We start from the raw sequence: 21,173 nt of genomic DNA, 5'->3' as shown, positions 1-21,173 counted from the left end.
TACTCATTAAGTCTTATCAGTCTTATCAACTGGCTGGGGCTGGGGCACCTGCACCGTACGCCGGTGACCGGGGTTCGATTCCCGCCCCGTGGTCCTTTCCGGATCCCACCCCTGCTCTTTTTCCCATTCACTTCCTGTCATTCTCCACAAAAAAAAGTATTTCACTACTGACTATTTATAGGCCTCTAGGCTACAGCATTATTTACTGATGAGTTAGGTGACTTATTATGTCAGGATATCTAAACATACATCAGAAAACAATTATGCCAAGGAGCCAATTGCACCATACACCTAATGTAGTGGTCAACACACTCTCTTGGCCATACCTCGACCTTATCATCACCCAAAGGGTCTCAGTGTCTTTACAACGATTAAATATCCAATTATCCAATAATTTCTACACGTTCTTTGATTGGTCTATGTCCCCACACATCGTGCACAGATCTATGACGGTAAGAAGGTGAATAATAATTGATCACACAAGCACTTTCTCAGACCTCAAGTCAACTGTCAGACTCAGAAGATGATTAGGCCTACTGAATCATTTAAATAACACTAACAAAGGCAAACATAATGCATGAGCCATCAAATTCCAAGACAGTCACTGACAACCAGATCAAATTCCAGTAGTGAAAATCACAAAAAGAGACTGAAGGAAGACTGAAGAAAAATGGGGCTAATTCTAAATTCAAATTCACTATGAAATCCATAAAGAGAAGCTACTCTTACTCATATAACTCTGAGGACACTGTGATATATGTGTTTCCATTGGTTAATGTCAAGTGTTTCATACCTCATTGCACTCTGGACTTGGATTTCTTCAGAATGATTACTGAGGACGATTTTCTCGCTTTCTGTTGGCCTGTGAAAAAAAAATCCCTTAAAAGGGTGGTGGAGGATTGGTTCAGATCAATGACGTCATCCGAGAACGACTTTGATTGACATCTTGTAATGTGTTGGATTCAAGTATAGTTATCACTGGCTTATATTATGAGAAAGGAGCTTCTCTGTGGCTATCAGCAACTCCAGGCCTACCTTAAAATCAATGTCCTTGACATGTTTTGTTCCCCAGGGGTTGATCTTTTTCTTGAATTGATCTTCTCATGAAAACAAGGAGATCTGACCAATTCAAGTCCCGACGCTGGCTTTCAGTATGTCACAGAATTTACTTCAAACTCAAAGCACTAATTGTTTATAAATCACTGCATGGGACAGAACCATATTTATCAGATATGCTTCAGTAATTCATACCTTCTAGACCTCTCAGGTCACAGGAGAAATGTTCGGTCAGAACTACAGTAAATAGTGAAGCAGCCTCAAATCTAGAATTAAGACCGAACTTCTCAGCGTTCTGCTAACTGATCAAATACATTACTCTTAAATAGATGCACTATGTATTGTATATTCATGTATTTTAATTATTTGAAATACTGTATTTGTTATATTATGGCCCCTCTATATTTGTATGTACTATCATGTACTATTCTTTGCTTTTGTTTTTGTTAATTGAAAGAAATTACCCCTGTGAATGAAATGTGTTACAAAAAATAGATTTGCCTTGCCTTGTCAAGCATGTCTACCACCAATGATTTCAAATGGTGCAATATCAAAACTGTCTCATGATAAACCAAATAAAAGCATTCAGGCCAACTTCCACCATGATACATAACAAGTGTCAGATGTGTACTTGGGCTCAGATGAGCCGACTGTGAAAGAAACTGGAGAATAAAAGAGGGAACTTTTCACTTCAACCCAGCTGTGTGGTGTGGGTGCACTGGGGCCGTGCACAATGGCCCTTTATACACGCGGATGACTTACAGTCTCTCCAAACTGTCAGCTCTTGTGTTTTCATCCTCTCATCTCCAATCCATCCTCAAAGTGTCTCCAGCTCCTTTTAACTGACTGAGCCTAAGTTAAGCTTGTTCAGTATTCTGTATTGAATAGCATAAATCCATATAGTCTTTAACAGTACAACGGTGTTGAGTCATAGCCTACTGTTAATATTGTTCGGTCAAAATTATTTGTTGAATTGATAGACTTCTTAGTTTATTTTCAAACTATGATTTAACTTGAATTAATTTATTGCCTAAAATTGTTAACTGTCTATATATTTTTAGGGCATTGTCTGGATGTTTATATTCAGACACACAACCACACACACACTGACAGTGCATTCTGTTTTCTGTTTGTGTGTCTCTGTTCATAGCTCCTCTCTCCGGATTTAGAGGTGATCCCCGGAAGCAACACTTTAAGTTTAATTTCCTGCTGGCCTCAAGTCACTGCCAAGTGCCAGGGATAGTGAGGACTGTCTCCACAAACACACAGCCGTTAAGTCACCCTCATGCACAATCATCTGACCACAGGCAATTTGATACGACCCAGGGCATGCGCCCTCCTGCGTTTTACAGGACAAACTGTCCTCCAAGGTGTATCAGCCAACATTTTACCAAGCAACTTCCGATGACGCTCACTCCATGAGAATATGATATGATTCTTCCCTGACAAAATAGCATGACATGGACTGAATGTAGAATCCTTCAGATACAAACATTAGTACCTCATCTGCCATTTTCTGTGGAAAGCAATTTTAGTACAGATTATTTTGTATAGTGTTATAGATTTTGTACAGACATAGCATTAGATAAATGTTCGATTATAGATTCCATGGCTCTAGAAAGGCATTTCTGACCCCCCCCCCCCCCCCCCCATGATAACATTTAAGCATTTTAACAATTAAGCTACAGTGCTGCAGCAACAACAATATAATAACATTTAAGCTATTATCAATGAAGTATTTAATCTTTTAAGCTACAGAGCACTGCTACAGCTATAGAATAATATTTAAGCTACAGTGCAGAACAGACTAAAGCTAAAGGAATTACCATTGTATCTGTCAATGCTAGTACTAGAGGATAGGAGTACTTACATATTAAGTACCAGTCAAGGTAGGAGAAGTGGTAGAGGAGGGAAGCGTGTGGAAGAGAGAGGAAGAGTGTGTAAGTGCATATCAGGTGTGTGAGGTGTGACTCTGCTTCACTTTTATTCCATTTAGAAGATAACGTGTATCCATCAGGCCAAGACTGACTATCTCAACATTACACATAACTAAAATGAATGTAGGCCTATCTGTCCTTTGACCCAATAAAACGTAACACATGAGTAAGCCATGCTTGGTCGTAACTTCATTTGATTACATCTGTTTGGCACTACATGGGTGCTGTCCAGGATACCACATACTGTACATAATGAGGAAGGTGTGTTCAAATTCTTCATGAACTTTGAGCTTCATTTTATCAGGCATGTGCTCTAAAGAGAGGGTTTAACTCTGAAAAAATTAGGTCACTTTTCAAGGGCGTTGCAAGGTGATCATTTATTTGCTTTCAAACAAGCCTCACCCTTACAAATGCATACGGTCCTGGAGTCTTGCTTGTGTAGAAAAAGTGTGCTTAATGAGTCAGTTTAGAATGTCACTGATGTGCTTGTGAATGTTCTATTTAGGTCACAGATATTGGAATGCTTTTCAATACATGAGTGAACAATCAATGGTTACGAATTAGGTGTCGATTAAATTAAATGACTTAAATGACTAATGTTCAACGTATTGACTACAAATGGATTCAGCAACAACCATAATAACCATATAATACAGTGAGACCTGGATCTGTAGTACACGTCAATACAATTGACAACTGACGATATTTCCAGTCAAGAGAAATCCACAAACTCCTTAATCCTGACCTACAAATAGAAGACTTATTTGGAGTTTGCAGAAACTGAAGGAGAGTGGAAAGCTGGTTGTGCAGCACAAGCGTGGGCTGTTTTGTGTGGAAGGGCCCACATGGGGCAGGCATGGCCCCATTTCCCAGACAAACATAAACCCAATACTCACTGTGGGAGGGGAAACAGGAAATGAAGCAATGTGCTCCTGTGCCAGAAAAGCCCCAGATATACAAGTGGTCAAAGTAGGGGCAGCATGTTGCAGGAGCTCTCTCTCTCGAACAATTCAGCCTTTCATCTCCTAGCCCTGAATCTTAACCAACCAGGGGACTTCATGGTCTGTCATGAAGTAATGACCACTTCATTTTTATAAAGCGTATGGATGAATGTACTGTTATACATTTAGCTAACACCAGAGATAAAATAAACTGGCCATCCTTCTCTTTGGCAAATGCAGAACATCAACACCTGCTAGCTCAAGACAGGGTGCCACTCTACTGAGTGGAGTCCCCCGGAACAAGCTGGATGAGAGGATCTGGTTTCAATTTCAAGCCCCTTAAATCTTTTGAAAATAAATAATGAGTGGGCAAATTAGAGACTAAGAAAAACAGAGAGAACAAAGCTGAGGGATCATTACAGCACTGGGTGAACTCTGGCACACTGCTCTTCTGAAACAAAGCCAGTAGCGTGGAGAGATGAAAAATGTATCCAGATGTTATCTCTGTAAGAGGCCAACAAAAGAAAGAGGGGAAGCACAGGAGAGGGAAAAGACTGACAGATGAGGGAAAGGGAGAGAGAAAATCCCAACGTGTCGAGTAAGTGCTACCTCAACCCTCATAGCCCACACATGTGCTTCATGAAGTAGAGAATTACTCTGATTTTCCCCCTCAATTTTCTTTCTTCAGGAAGCACACAAACTCAGTAAAGGGGGATGGGAGGGTTCTATAACATGCCTCTAATTAAACCCAGACCCTCATCTCCTTTCGAGCCCCAACCTTCGCAATCGAATTAGCCTGATGCTTTTGACTGTAATTACACTCTATAAATGTTATCCAGGAAAAAAAGAAAACCAAACAAAACAACAAATGGTGGATAATCAATTGTGATTGGATCCTGGATTTTTGGTGATTCAGAAATGGGCATCAGTGGGACCCTCTCCAGGTAGACCAGCAGAACAAACAACAGGTACAGGCTAACTGGTACTGTACATCTGGGTTCACCCAGGCTGGAAATCTTCCCTTTGAGAAGAAAAAACTATTTACATCTAGCAAAGTCAAGGACACTCTTGAGGAGGTAGGTGTATCATTATCAAAGTCAACAATCAGGATGGGTTTATAACAAGGTGCAAACCACTTGTATCACTCAAGAACAGAGCACACTCCAAGGTCAGATTAGACCTTGCTAGAAAAAAAGAACAATATTCTTTAGACAGATGAAACCAAGCTTGATCTACACCAGAACAGTGGGAATAGAAATAGTATGGAAAAGTATGGACAACAAAAGGAATCACTTGTGAGCAAAGCATGCCACATCATCTCTCAAACACAGTGGAGGTACTATATGGCATGGGCCTGTAACTGGTTCACTGGTGTTTATTGATGATGTGAGTAGCAGGATTAATTCTGAGGTGTAAAGGGTTATACTCTGCTCAGCCAAATATTGTACACTTCACAGTACAGATGGTTAATGATCAAAAACTGGACAACACAGGCAAACTGACACTTGCACTGGCCGTAGCGAGTGTTTGGTTATAGCGCCACCAGGCCAGGGGAGCCACGTGTAAGTGACCTCTCACTGGGCTTTGCCAAGCTAGACACACATGCATCCACACAGTATGTGGGTCATTCTATGAAACGGGTGCCATTTACGTCCACATTTGATGAGATGCATAAAGCACAAAGTACAAACTACAGTACAGTGCCTGTTCATCCCCCTTGGATATTTCCCCTTTGTCAAGTTAATTGGTTTAATTTTTGGTTTAATTATTTAGAAAATGTACAAAAATCTTCTCTTTAATATCAAAGTGAGAGCAAATGTCTACAAAGTAATGTTAATTAATCAAAAATATATATTGCAAAACAAGTGATTGCATAAATCTTCAGTGGCCCAGTCAATTGGTGCCAAGTCTCACAGTCAGTGAAATAGCGATCATCTGAGTGCAGTGAATGTGGTTAGTATAGTAATATAGAAACACCTGTGTCTGGAGGGGCCAGTCACTGGTCAGTCAGTATTCCATTCCACCATCAACTACAATAACAACTAAAAATGGATACAAATAACATTTCAAGTCACTGAACATCCCCTGGAGTTCCATGCATAGCAACTTTCTCTCAAGTTCTTCACCAGTCAAAGCTCTATGGGTGAGTGACAAAGTTCTCAAATCTCAACTTCAGTTTGCAAGCCTAACTGAGACCTATCTCCATGCTCCATATTTCAATTGCCACCAAAGGTGCATGCTCTGCTTGTGTGCCGGGGCCATTTCTCCATTATATTTCAATGTGAAAAACCAAAAAGTATGCCTGAAGTGGGCACATTTTTGGAGGGTATCATGTCTTTAATACTGTGGATAATTGAAAAGAAGTTTCCTTTTGATGAAAAATAGCAAATTTTGAAATTGAAAATTGTATAGTGGAAAAGGCACCCGTTTTGTAGAATGACCCAGGGCCTACTTTCATGCATTACCATCATCTAGGGCTAGTGGATAGGATAAGTGGTTTTAGCAGTAACATCCTAGACACAAAGAGCCAGCCTCCCTGCTTCTTAACACCTGACAATGTATAAATATGGTTGTAATTCCAAATGGCTACTGCAATATATTTGTTCAACCCCTTGAAATAAAGTTGAAACTACACTTGGCACAAATTGACTGTTTCATTTCAAATGAATTGCGTTGTGTACAGAGAAACATAACAAAGAATGTGTCACTGTCCACATACTTAATGGACCTGATTGTAAGTCTGTCCTTGGGAATAACACACAGGCTAAAGGACACAAAATGGAATCGATTTTTTTGGTTTTATTAAACATTGAACATATTAAAATAGATTTTGTCTAACAACTTTTAACAGTATAACACTTTGATACATAAAGTATGTCCACATTTAAAGTCTTAAATAATTTCAGTTAAGTTCAGAGAAGAACTTCAAGTCAAGTGACACACCTCAAACACAAAAAATCGCACACTACAGTAGACAGTTGCAAAGCTTCAAAGGAGACTTACATTTTGTGTCAATATTATCAATATCAATACTAAGGCACCCAAAGAGTCTGCTTCCTTCATGGTTATCTATCGTGATATTCACTTTTATTAAATTGCTTGAAAATGAGTGTTTTGTTACATTTTGTGTGATACTGCATTGCAGGGGTGTAGACCGTTCACTTTCAGCAAATGTCCCTTACCTGACAAGACTGAAAGCTATGTCCTCAAGGGCATTAATGCTACAACTCGGACTTTTATCAGGAGAAAAACAAATACACCTGATCACCAAGCACAACACCACACCTACAACCCAGTAACAACTGTCTTCTCTGAAGTGGTTTTCCAAATGAATATCCCACATGTCCATAGCGTGTGGGTCAGCTTTGATTGGCACACTTTTGTGCTGCTGACTGAGTTGAACGTTTTTCGGGAAGGGGTCAGAGGTGGGGGTGGACCGGAGCAAAACTGTGAAAAAAGAGGGAGTAAGTAGACCAGGAGCACTCTCTTCCTTTATGGAAGAATAAAGCGTTCACTCCCCAGGCTGTTGTTGCAGTACGATCTTCTGCTGGTTGTCAATACACTCCTTCAGCTTGTCCTCGGTTAGAGTGAGCCTCTGTTCCAGGATTGCCACCGTCTGTGAGAGAGAAGGGGGTAGGACAAGAGGAGGGGAGTGAGGAGAGGAGAAGGGGTGGGTAATAATACAGCGTCACAAAAATGCATGAATGCACCCATTTCAGCTCGCCAACAGATGTGCTGTTATTCCAGACCCGGGACAATCCCACCGATTATGAAGGGCGGAATGCACTTTGCTCACGCTCGCTTGTCAGGACAAAGTCAGTGAACACAGCGTCCTCTCTCTGCCATGGGAGACTTGTCAAAGTCACTGATTTCTTGTAGTCTTGTGAGGATGGACATTGGTAGCATACACTATAATTCAAAAGACAACTCATTTTCACCGAAAATTTAATTCTTGAAATAACATTTTGTGCTTGAATTCATGATTAAATTAGATAATTTGTATCAGATATCAATAATCAATATCAATCCATAAAACCAATAGCTTTTGAGACTCTTGGTGTTGAAGCTTTTGATTTGTTAAAAATGACATTGAATAGATGAACATAGTATTTTATCTTGTTCTCTGATGTTAATATAGAAGGTAAGCAACTTTGGTTTGTCAACATGCTCAGATGCTATTTTGCAAGACAATATACAACCATATAATTAGGCTGGGAACAAAAGGGCACATTTTAGCAGTAAGCTAGAGCTAATGCTTTATCTGGCACCCACATGAATCATGAATTAAGTAATCTTTATGTCGCAGCCTTAAAGCAGCTGCAAAACCTCCATGGTGACTTCAGAATACATTGGATATCAGTTGCCTTTTGAAATACATCAGACATCTGTTGCCTAGCTTATGTTTATGACTCGCAAACACACCATCATCATAGTTTAATCTGAAAAAAGCGAACTTGCACCTATGTGCAAGGTACCTTATGTGCTTCTCACTAACATTTTCAGTAGTCCAGGTGACACTGCGAACACTGAGTTGAGAAGAGTGCACCCGACTTTCTTATTAAGCATAGCAACACTCTATTACACCATCTTAATTACTCAAGCAACAACCTAGCAACCTCTACTATAATGCCAACTTAGCAACCACCATAGGAACCAACATGATTACCCTAGCAACCAACATAGCAACCACTTTATTTAGCATAGCAACCACCATATTTACCCTAGCAAAACCCTAGCAACCAATTCAATTAGCCTAGTAACAATGTAACAACTACTAAAGTATTGTCAACCCACATGATGACCCCAGCAACCAGCACAGCAACCACCATATCTATCCAAGCAACCATCTCAATTACCCTACCAACAATATAGCAACCACCACGATGTCAACTTAGCAACCAACCAACACGATTATTCTAGCAGCCAACTTAAAAAAACGCTTTAAATTTGCATAGTAGCCACCATATGTACCCTAGCAACAACCTGTTTTAATTATGATATTTTACATACATATTTGTATCTTTGTTATAATGAATCTCACTTTAATCAAAATAGAATATTTCCAGCAATTTGAGCATAAGCGGGATAATGAGCTTTGAATTGTCCCAGTAAAGAAAATATTGGCCTTGGTTGAGGGCTTGAAAGTTGTTTACGTCTAATTTGTCCAATATTTTTTAATATCAGGATACCTTGGCAGCTGTTATACCAGCAATAGGTAATAACAATAGGCAATCCCATGCTGGTCTTGTTGACAGCAATACCACAGCAAAATTACTGAGCCCCTACAACTATCTCTTTTAGGAGGAGCAGCACAAAATCAATTTACAGCAACAAGAAATAAGAATACTATTTATGGCAAAATGCTGTCTGACCTTGCTGTAATATCTTGTCTCACAAGACCGGTGTTCTTCCAAAATAGACCCATTCCTACTCATCTTATTGAGTTGAGAGAGAGGGAGTGACAGAAGGCAAAAGGGAAATGGAGAGCAAGAAAGAGGAAAGGAGAAAGAGCGGGGGGGAAGCAGGAGATTGAAGTTGAGGGGGGGTAGGGGGGGGGGGAAACAACCATTCAAAGAGTGCCTGGATGAACCCCCACTCTGAGGCTCTGGGTTACTTTGACCCTGAGGTGACCCTTGCACACATGTGGACACGTGGATTCAGTGTGTAGGCGAGACGGAGACATGGCAAGGCCAGCATGCAGTAAACAGGCTTCCGGAGAGTCTCCCCTCCCCCTCCCCAACTGGGGCCCAGGCCTGGACTCGATAACATCTGCTGGTATTTCACGCTGCAGGGAAAAGGGTTTTACATTTCCTTCCTCTGTGAGTGTGCTTTTCCAATCAATACGCTGTGCCTGTCACGCTCATCTTTGAAAGCTGAAAACAGCCCCATTCTTGATTAACTTACTAAACGATAACACTGTTAACATTGTTAGTAGGGAGAGTTTAAAGTTCAATATAAAGGAAATATAAAGGACTTTAAAGAAGGCATGAAGAAATTAAAAACAACAAATTCAATTTGGTCAATCACCAGGATTCTGGATTGATTAGGTGGCAACACCTTTCACCTCATAAGGTTGAAACACCTCATGTATCGAAATAACTATACTTGCCCATGTAGTCCTTTGCAATACTCTCCAGTTATTGCTTGATTTATACAATTATTCTTCTTTCTGTTAAATCAAGTATCAATTGCATGATGAACAATGCTGGATGAAGGAATCAACTATGATAGTGTACTGTAGTTAATGTTGTCCTGTAGTTCTATTACTTTTTAGTCACAGGGACCACAAACTCTGTGCAGGTCCAGTTTTTTTAAAATACTGGCCTCACTTGCCCTTCAGAGTAGAGCACTTTAAGTTTTCCTAGTTGCCAGACTGTGTTGATGGCTTTGTCAACCTCATGTGCATTCAGCACTAGGTTTAATATTTGATATTGTTTTCATACATCATATTTCTAAAGTTTCCACTACTTGGCATATCCAGAGGGGAACATTACTTCTATGGGTGATTATCAATGTGGAGTGGAGAACAGAAAAGAAGACGAGCAGCAGAATCTTGTGTTTCAGGTTCAAATTATTCATCTCTGCCTTCAAGCAACTTCATACAATCCTCAACCCAAAGGAAGGGGAGGAAGGGAGAACTGAATTTCTGGAGATTGGAATATTCATTAAAACAGACATATTACTGTAGGTTTAACATGTGCTTCTGTATCAGAGGAAAAGTAAGGAAGTAAGGGTGTCACCACAGTAAATAAAAGAGTGTTTTATCCTATAATAATGCCACTTCAAACTCATAAAAAAAAAACACAGTTGAGAGAAACTAGAAATGTGTCAATTGCAATGCCTAGACGGAATTTCGACGAATTTCAAACATTCGGTGGGCATCCCAGGAGTGGTGTAGTAATACATCACATTACATTTGACTAAACTTTAATCTTTAACATCACAAGTTATTGGCACAAGTATGTATTCAGATAATGAAATATGCCAGTTACAGTGCCTCCTATGGATGTTATATCATAAAATGTGCAGTGCACCTAAAGAATGCGGTAACTATGCAACATGTCAAATTCCAACTTCACCTTCACATCATAAAATATAGACGCAAAAGTATTTTGCTGACTGGACTTTGGCTCTTGTACACTTGACCGAGTGAGCCAAATAAAACTTTAGGAGATGTGATCAAATGTGGGCAAGTGTACGCATAGCAAATTCCAAATCATAAATTGAACAGTTCTTAAGATAAAGAAATGCTTAAGTTGTGGTGCCCCCTATGGACTGAATTTCATTAAACTAAGTTTGCCATCTAGTTATAATTGTGGTTACCACCTCCAAAACGGTTGCATCTATCACCAAATTTGCTCAAACAGGAAGGGGTCATCCCTGAGCTGGGCTTGGTCCCTTAGTTCCAGTGAAAGGAACTCTGAATGCTTCAGCATTTACCAAGAGATTTTGTACAATTCCATTCTCCCAACTTAGTGGGAAATTTGGGAATGGCCACCCCCTGTTCCAACATGACTGTGCACCAGTGCACAAAGCAAGGTTCATAAAGGCAAGGATGACAGAGTTTGGTGTGCATGAACTTGATGGGCCAGCACAGAGTCCTGACCTCAACCCAATAGAACACCTTTGGGATGCATTAGTGTGGATCCAGAGAGCCAGTGTCCTCGTCCAATATCAGTGTGTGACATTACAAATTCGCTTCTGAAAGAATGGTAAAAAAAATCCCATAAACACACTCCTAAAACTTGTGGAAAGTCTTCTCAGAGGAGTTGAAGTTGCTATAGCTGCAAAGAGTGGACCGACGTCATAATAAACCCAATGGATTAAGGATGGGATGAGACTGAAGTTCATATGTGAGTCAAGACAGGTGAGCGAATACTTTTTGTAATATAGTGTATATTGAGTTACACCATCACAAATCTTTCATTACAGGTAAACAAGTCCTTTTCTGCACATCACTCAAGTCAAAACAGTCATACACTTACAGTTTTGCTAGCATCGATGCAGTATATTTGGTGAAAAACACATTTGCACACCTGTACTTAGGTGTTAATGCAATTAATGCAACACCATTTGTACATCAGTAGAATATTTTCTTCCAAATACATTTATTTAAGTATCTAACGCAGCGTTTCCCAAACAATTTCCCCATGTACCACCTTCTACGTTCTGACCTGGCTCACGTAGCCCCACCAACCAACACATTAAAAAGTAACATTCTATTGACGCATTCCAGGCATCATGTTAGCCGCCTTTTTTAATGAAAACGTAGCCTTATAGAGTTTACAAATTATTTCCTTCAATATCATATTTCCATTAGCCTAGAAATCTAGACGCACCCTAGCGGCCGAAAATATTTTTGCCTAGCGGGATGGTCTAGGGTCGCACCACTGAGGCCAAGCCTGCGCTAGGCTCCAGGCCTGCCTAGCCAATCAGAACGCTCTATCTGTGTACGGAGTCCTTGAGCCCGCCTTAGCTCACCTTCGGCTTCCGATATTGACGCCAGGGGGCTGGACCATGCGTCCTCGTTCGATGAGTTGGGTGTGAGACCTTGTTGCACAACCATAGAGAAAAACAAAAGATGGATGAGGCTAACGAAGCGCGCTCGTTTGAATCGGCTTTGGGAGAGTTAGACTTGGGCTTTTCTTTGAAGGTTGAGCAGAAAGAAGCACTCAAGTCATTCGTTTTAAAGAAGGATGTATTTGCCGTTTTGCCGACCGGCTACGATTGGTCACAAATGCTGGCCTATTACGTGCAGAGGCAGTTTGAAAGACAACTGTTCATCCCACCCACAGGCATCAGCTCTGTGAATGGTCCGACCCCAGACTATACATTTCTGTATAGTTTGGCTTGCCAGGCTATATTTCCATATCATTATAACCCGATTAAAACAATTTTTTTTATTCATGAATTAATTACAGAACATTTTAAAAGTTAATTTTTAACACCTTTCATCTCGGTTACCCCCATAAGCAGCTTGCAAACCATCAGTGGTATGCGTACAGATGGTACGGGTTGAGAATGCTCCTTTCTTTGCCGCACATCGGGAATGCCGCAGGTGCGGGATTTGTAATTAAAACTGCAACCGCAAGGGGGCAACATAAGACTGCCCTAATAACATGCTGGTTCGGCTCATGCCGGAAAAACACGAAAAAACCCGGAGACACCGCGCTGGTGACAAGCGCTAATAAAAAGCTAACAGCCAATCAGAACCCATAATATTCTAGCCATCACATTCATCAACATGAGGAGAGACTTTTCTTATCGTTGGCCAGTGTGGACGCTTTTATCGTTATGGTTATAGTTATCTTTATCGTTCTTGGTGTGAACGGCCCTTTACGCTAAAATTGTGATACGAAAGTTTGATGAATCACACGTGAGCCCCGTCGTGAAATTATTTCTGCGCTCAGATATACGCTGGTTTCTACGCACTGTTGATAAATGAGGGCCAGTGTCTAGAAAAATATGTATTTAGAGGCTACTTTTAAGTTGAGATGTGACCTCTTATCATACAACATTTCATTTCAAGCTAAAAAACTAACAGAAAAAAGAGACTCTAATAATGGCAAGGCTTAATAGCAGACAAGATTAGGCTAAAACAAGGTCTTGGGTGTAAACGTCAAGCAATCTAAACTTTATTTCAAGACTGGCCATATCCTTTGCATTCTGTGTGATCTCGATACATCTCCAACACAAGCTACTGTTCATGTTTACTGTACTGTACATCTATCATGAGTAGACTATGCTACATGCCACACACGTCAGCATCCAATTTAAGTATAGTGCCTCCCTAGTATTCATTATTGGCCTCTCATAAGCTACAGCTAATTTAGCAGGGGCTAGATAGTTGCATCACTGGAATTCCCATATATATACAGTGTCCTCCAAAAGTATTGATTTTATTTCAGTTTTCAGCTGTTAGCCAATTAGCTAGTTTGAACTGCATTGAGCTCAATGAGAATGAAACCAGCTAATTAGCTAACAGCTAAGAAGAACATTTATTTCATTTAAAGCATTAAGATCAATTTCCAAAAGGTGATTTTATATTGTCAACTTTAGCATGTGCTCCAATACTTTTGGAGGGCACTGTATACGCACACACACACACACACAGTGGAGCACATGTATTTGATACCATGCTAAAGTTGCCTAAAAAGAGGAACATAAAATCATCATTTGACAATTGATCTTAATGCCTTAATTAAAAAAATGAGTAAAAATCAAACCGTTAAGGACACCAATTTCCCAATTCCTTTGGAATGGTGTTTTTTCCAGTTTGCCTATTAGCACTGAGCTCAATGAGCATCAAACAGGCTAATAGGCAAACTGGAAAAAACACCATGCCACTCTCTAGCTATGGTGAAGGATATGTGATGATGTGGGGCTATTTTAATTCCAAAGGCCAAGGGAACTTTATCAGGATGCATACTATCCTGGATCCATGAAATAGCTGGCCTTTAAAAATAAAAACATATTAAACATCCTCCTGCTCCTATGGGAATTTAATATAGGGGTCAAATACTTCCTTCTTCCTAGCATTTAAAGGTATACTATGCAGGATTGGCGATTTCATCGCCGGTTTTGCTTTTCATTTTCGCTCGTTTTATGCTTGCATATTTCTCTGCAGAGCTTCCCCTACAGCTTTAGCGTGTATATTTGACAAAACTCCTCAATCGGTCAGTCTGCCGTGCCTTTTCATGACACTTCCTGGAGTAGAGCATGGGTGCGTGCTCGGTGTCTCCTGAAGTTGCAAGCGTGGTTTTACCGCTACAGACCACTAGAGCGGCCAAAAAAACCCACAGTGCAACCGGTAATGACCCATTTAATCATATATAACAGTATGGAACGAATTGATTAACTGAAAAACGTTTCATAGTATACCTTTAAGGAAGAACATTTATTCATTTACGATACATTCTTCAATTACAAAGGAAATTTGTGTCCTTAGCGGATTGATTTTTACTCATTTTTTTAATTAAGGCATTAAGATCAATTGTCAAATAATGATTTCATATTCTTCTTTTTAGGCAACTTTAGCATGGTATCAAATACATGTTCTCCCCACTGTAAGCTTTGCTAACAAAGGCCTGCATAGTAATTCAGCACTGTTGATTGGCAAAAAGGGTTGTCTGTCAAGCCCCTCCCACGTCCTGTGAGGACGGGGGGCTAAACCTACAAAATGAACAAATCTATTGTGTCCACAGTGTCCCTCAGAGATCAAAAACTTCTATTTATCATGTCATCTAGTACAACAAAATAACCACACTGGCACTGTGGCAGTCATATTGACATAAAATAACAAATGAAGATCATTAAAAAACACAAGCAGTACTGACTAATGAGAAAGAAACAAGTTGAGACTGCTCTATAAAAGACTGTAAAATTGCAAGAGAGCCAATGGGTAGTTGCATTGGAGTGCTACAGTAAGAACCACCCATGGACAGTTGAAGACACTCACTTGAGTCCTAAAAGACTGTGTAGACTGACAGTGGAAAACAGTCTGGACTTACTGGCAGCAAACTGTACAACACAGTATATTTGTTGGAGCAGTTTACAGTGGAAGACTTTTTATTTCCACTACTCTGTCCAGAAGTGGAAATGCTGGAGCCTAGTGGTAAATGGCTGCACAGAATACTCTATAAACGTGGTTCACTCTGACAGCTAATAGGATGAGCCTGGTACTGGGTGAAGGCAATACTTTTTGGATGTGGGTTCCCTTAAGGCCTAAGCACTATACAGTCAAATGGCAAGCACATGTGAGATGCAAGTGGTGTTATACTAAGGAGGACACCCATTCACAATTTGAAAAACAGGAGAGAATGAGGTGTGGTAAGGTAGCATGAGTAACAATTTCCAATCTGAGAAATAGCCGGAATATGATAATGCTGCTAGGTATTACTTATCACTGAGTAAGAGTCTCCACGAAAGACTGTAGACCTGGAATGTCAATAAACAGTCTCATGTGGTCTGAAAGAAACCATACTAAAGCCAAGCACCATCAAGGTTGAGCTGTTTACTGCATGCCAAAGAGGTAGCACAAGCACCTGAGGACTTCCTTTACAATGAAAACCATCTGCTGCACAACTCTAACCCCTGGGATGAGCGTGAACCCCACCATCTCAGTGACCCGAGAGAATGTTTTTTTCATTTTCTTAGATACTTTGAATAATATATTCATGAGAAAATGTGTCCCTTGTTACAGTTAGTTTGACTTTTCTCACATTCATGTTCACACAAATAGCAAGCCAACAAATGGAAATAGATGAAATAACCTTTTCATCATGTTCTCGATCCCTCTTATTTGATTTCGTCAAAGACAAAATGGAAAAAGGTGCAAGATGCACGTGACGTCATGTTTTTTATGCACCACAGTAAAATAGCCTAGTGGACAGCAAGAGGAGGAGAGGGACACAACTCGCAGCTGGATTATTGTAGTGATATTTAACCTTAGTAAAGCCCTTCCAAGACCTCTTGACTTATCGCTTGGAATAAAATAACAAACATTTGTGTTTTGTTTTCTTTGTGTTTCAGTATTTCTACCATTGGTTGTTATCTCATCAATTTATCAAGCATAGCAATTGTTGCTATAGACTACCGGGCACATAAGTTAATGATGTTTTTATCTATGCAGAACGTCTATCTTTTTGTCGTCCACTTAAGGTGCCGTCACGTGACCAGTCACAGGTCCACAAAAGGTTTTGCAGATTGATCAGATCAGTCAAAAATTGGTTCAAACTTGGCTTGACTAGGGCATACAACCCTGTTTCCAAAAAAGTTGGGTTGATGCAATAATAAAAACACAAAGTGATGAACAGCAAATCACATAAACTCATACATAGTTGCAAAAAGAACATAGACAAAATGTCAGATGTTGAAACTGACAAGTTGTGCTACAAATGAGCTAATTCTTAATTAATTGCCAGCAACACGTCTAAAAAAGGTTGGGACGGGAGCAACAAATGTCTGGAAAAGTTGCGCTATGTACAACACACAGAGAAACATGTCACAACCAATTAGGGTAACTGGCAACATGACTGGGTGTCAAAACTGAGCATTACAGAGAGGCCAAGATGTGGAGGTATTCATCACTCTGTGTGGGAAAATAATGCAACTATATAAGAATAATGCTCCTGAATGTAAAATTGTGTAGATTGTTGGGATTTCATTATCTATGGTAATACCATTAAAATGTTGAGATAATTCAAAGAGATCTCAAGAGACAGGGCTGACACCTCTGGGTCTCAGATGGCACTGCATGAGACCTAATGCTATAATGAAAATCACATCCTAAAGTGGAGAGGGACCATCCAACCTGTAATCAGCACGTACAGTACACAGTTCAAAAGCCAACATCTATGATAGCATAGGGGTGCATTAGTATTTTTCAGGGAAGGACTTGAATATTTCAGGAAAACAAAGCCAAACATATGACAGTAGAATGGCTCCAAAGTAGAAGAACCCAAGTGCTAAAAAAGCCTGCCTGGGGTTGTATAACAGAAGCTGCCCATATCCACTCAGAGTATGCCTGTGCAGAGGTGCATTGCCCTCTGCAGCAGGATCCAAAGCATTACCTCCTCTCTATCAGACACAGGAGCCTCCTGAACATGAGCCTGCACTAAGGGGAAAAAATAGACTGACATTTCAGACAGGAGGGCCAACAGACTGGCAAGTCCTATACTTAGAGGACACTAGTACAATGAGGGTGTTAGCCTTAGCAACAAAAAAAGGAGTCTAAAGGATCACTACTTGGGCAATTCTCTCAGGTTTGCATTTAGGATTTAGGATGTCTCACCATACTTGGTCGTGTGACTACTCATGTAACTGTATTTTAATAGGGAAAACATGGAGGTGTTTGGTTGCTTCTAACTTCATCTCTGTTTGGATCCTAATGAATGCATTGGGCTAGCTAAATGCTATCAAAGTTGCGCTGCGCGCCAGAGCCAGTGAGTGCACGCATTGAAACGTGAGAGGTGTGTATCAACTCGTCTTAATTAAGGGAATAACATAGTTTAATATGAAAAAACGGTGAAGTGTTCCTTTAATCTGAAAGATTTTCCAGACTAATTTTGATTTTATATATAAAAAAACTAAATGTGTTAACCGCACATGTGCATTAACAGCAATTGTGCTTCAATCATAAAGAAGAGTGAATAAAATAAATGCACTCCCATGTATAGCCTGCCTCCATGTATTACAGGGGTTTTTTTTATCGCTAACAAGCGCTTACCCATACTTTTTCAAAACTCTTAACAACACAGACTCTCACCTACAAAACACAAGTGGCCAAATGGATCATTTCCCACTCAAAAACACATTCTATTCCACATTTTGTTACATATACACTAACTCGTCATTTCTCTGAACACACTAACTTTACCAAAACACTGGAAACCTGACTCAAAATGAAGTTATTTTGTCAAAGAACGAAGCTTGTTTTCACTTCACAAGATACATGCAGTCAATCAGAGTACACTAGGTTTCAAAATACTGGCTACTGTTGACATTACAAAAACTGCATAGACTTTTATGTTTCAGTTTTACAGGTATTTTGCATGCAAAACATGCAATCCAGCATTTTTACACTAAATTTCTTGGTTGGGAACTGTATGTCCAGATGTAAGGTTCACATTCAAATGCATACCAGTAAAAAGCAAATCTTTTTTTTTTACAGTTCACTAGGCCTACAGGAGGTGCAGTATAAATACTGTTTACAGTAGACTATGATAGAACAGAAAAAGTTTTACAGCATTGCATTGAACAAAATATAGATAATTAGCTCACTTTGAAATCAGCCTAAGCACAAGCAGTGTAAATAAGGCACAGGTAAGATATCCATGTGGAGTACAATGGAGGGAGCAGGAAGAGTGAGAATTAGAGGAGGCCTAGGGAGAGGACGTGGAGGTGAAGAAGTAGGAGGAAGAGGACAAGGAGGTGAAGGAGCGAGAGGGAGAGGACGACAAGGACAAGGAGCCCGGTGCCTTGGACAGGAGGACATTGCATGCGATGTAGATGAAATTTTGTGGCCGTACCAAGAGAGACGTCATGATGTAGATGATGTGATGACAGATTTTATTTTTAACTTTTTGTCTCAGTGAAATTACTATTTTGTGTTTTGACTTTGTATTTGTTTTGATGAGTGTGAATAAACACCAATACTTGTATGTTTACAGAACTATGACAAATGTATGACCTCAAACTGACATACTGTAATACCTTGTGCACAGAGAAAGCAAAAGCCAGATGTGTCTTGTATTAATACCATCAGTGTGTAGTTGACACAATGTGTGCTTAGTAGATGATGGCTTGTGTTTACTGTTTGATGCAAAAACACAATTTTTACGAAGGTGTGAAGAGTTAATCAAGCTGTGTTCGCTTTTGCAAGAGAACTACAATGTTTTGATAATTTGGTGAAAGGTTTTGTTATTTGTGTGCAGTGATTTGCAAAAATAGCCAATTGTTACAAAAATGTGCTTAAGCAATCAGAAAAAAACTGTAACATTCAAAAATAATACAAAAACGATCCATTATTTTGTTGGGAGGTATCGTTTGTCTGTTAAGAAAATGTAAGCATTAGGAAAATGTATTCACTGACTGCATACTGTGTGAAAACAACATGAAATGTGTGAATGGTACTGTATGGCCACAAAAGACTGATGCTGTGCTAACTGTGTTTAGAGTTTTGAAAATGTGTCAACTGAATGGACAAACGCTTGTTAGCGATTGAAGAAAACTGTAACCTCATAGCTCAATAAATGTTGCAAAATCAATGTAGAAGGCTTTAAGCCAGGAGAATGTTTGTGCCTGAACTTATCAGAGACTTTTGAATCTGTTACATATAATAATTTATCTTTACATTTAAAGGGATAATCCGGAGTGAAATGCATTTTAGATCAATTTTTCGGACTATTGGGAGTGCATACGTTGAGTTGACACCAAAATCATGTCATTCGGATGTATTTTGAGAAAGTTCGAGTTCACCGTTTTTAGCCAAAACTCGTTAGCCTGTAAGTGACCGGGGCAGGTCCTTTCGCCACTACAAAACGCTATTTTTATACCTCTTCTACTGTTCCAAACAACACTACACTTACGTGGTAGTGAGTAGAGGGTCCCTAAAGCCAAACCGAAGTATCCTCACGTCTTTATGTGGTCGGATAGAGAGTCCAGAATGAATTTAATCGAGTCAGTACCTTTCAACGTATGTACTCCCAATAGTCCGAAAAATTGATCTAAAGTGCATTTCACTCCGGATTATCCCTTTAACATTTGCCCCCTGCCTGAATTCAGGCACAGAGTCCGAGAACTTTAGGCTCTTAATGTATAAACCATGGTTAATAGTCAGAACATTATGGAAATGATGTCTCCCCGCTTTTTAAAAACTTGCCCTGAAAGTGGCTGTGATGATTTTACCTGAATAATATCAAAATCACCTTAATATCTACTATTCCAAATGTATTTGATTAAATACAATACACACATCTGCCCAAATATTACATTTCTTCTTTTTATGGAAAACCATATAAGGCTCGTAGCATGACCTAGTGCTATCAGCTAGTTACTGTATGTAGCAGCTTAGCTCAGCTACATCCATGGTAATGGCATATCAAAATAGTTGTGCCTTCAGGTGTAATACTAATTTGAAAGAAAATCCCAGTGTTCGATCTTCATTTGTGTAAAAAATATCACCAAAACAGGTCGGTGACTGTCAGGAACTTACCTGCTGTCTAAGTTAAATGCGATTTTGAAGGGGAAACATTTAGTCATGTTGCTGGAAATATATATATATGCAAAGGTACAGTTGTGCTCAAGTTTATAAACCTGTGCTGAAATTGACGAAAAGAGGGATTAAAAAAAATCATATTTTGGAAATTGATCTTAATGCCTTAATTTAAAGAATGAAGAAAAACCCTATCTTTAAGGACATATATTTTAATTCCAAAGGCCAAGGGAACTTTATCAGGATGCGTTGTATCCTGGATCCATGAAAAAAAAAAAAAATCTGCCTGCCTCTGTGGGAATTTTAACATAGGGCTGTGTATACTTATGCCCCCAGTAGGGGTGGCACGGTTTTTGAAAAATGCTCCGAACCGTGCGGTTCGCATGTCACGGTTCGGAGTGTGTGTTCGTCGTACGGTCCTACGGTTCAGGCTAGTTATGGCATGCGCAATTGATTCCCATATGTGACGACGTGTTTCCCTTACGTGCGAGAGTAGGAGTATGGAGTTTTGAGTGCTGCGCGCAA

At 39.8% G+C, this 21,173-nt stretch overlaps 1 protein-coding gene across 2 annotated transcripts in view; it reads right to left on the bottom strand.

The window, feature by feature from the left end:
- Positions 1 to 6,725: 6,725 nt before the first annotated feature.
- The window catches only part of poc1a (POC1 centriolar protein A), a 61,617-nt gene continuing 47,169 nt past the window's right edge, over positions 6,726 to 21,173 (bottom strand). For both annotated transcript variants that reach the window (XM_062544727.1, XM_062544726.1), the window contains exon 11: positions 6,726 to 7,550. In XM_062544727.1, coding sequence (XP_062400711.1) covers positions 7,446 to 7,550 — 105 coding nt within the window. In that variant the 3' untranslated portion in view covers positions 6,726 to 7,445. The remainder of the gene's footprint in view (positions 7,551 to 21,173) is intronic.

The sequence above is a fragment of the Sardina pilchardus genome, chromosome 9, assembly GCF_963854185.1.
Source record: "Sardina pilchardus chromosome 9, fSarPil1.1, whole genome shotgun sequence".
NCBI lineage: Eukaryota > Metazoa > Chordata > Actinopteri > Clupeiformes > Clupeidae > Sardina > Sardina pilchardus.
This window is presented reverse-complemented; position numbering and strand designations above follow the sequence as displayed.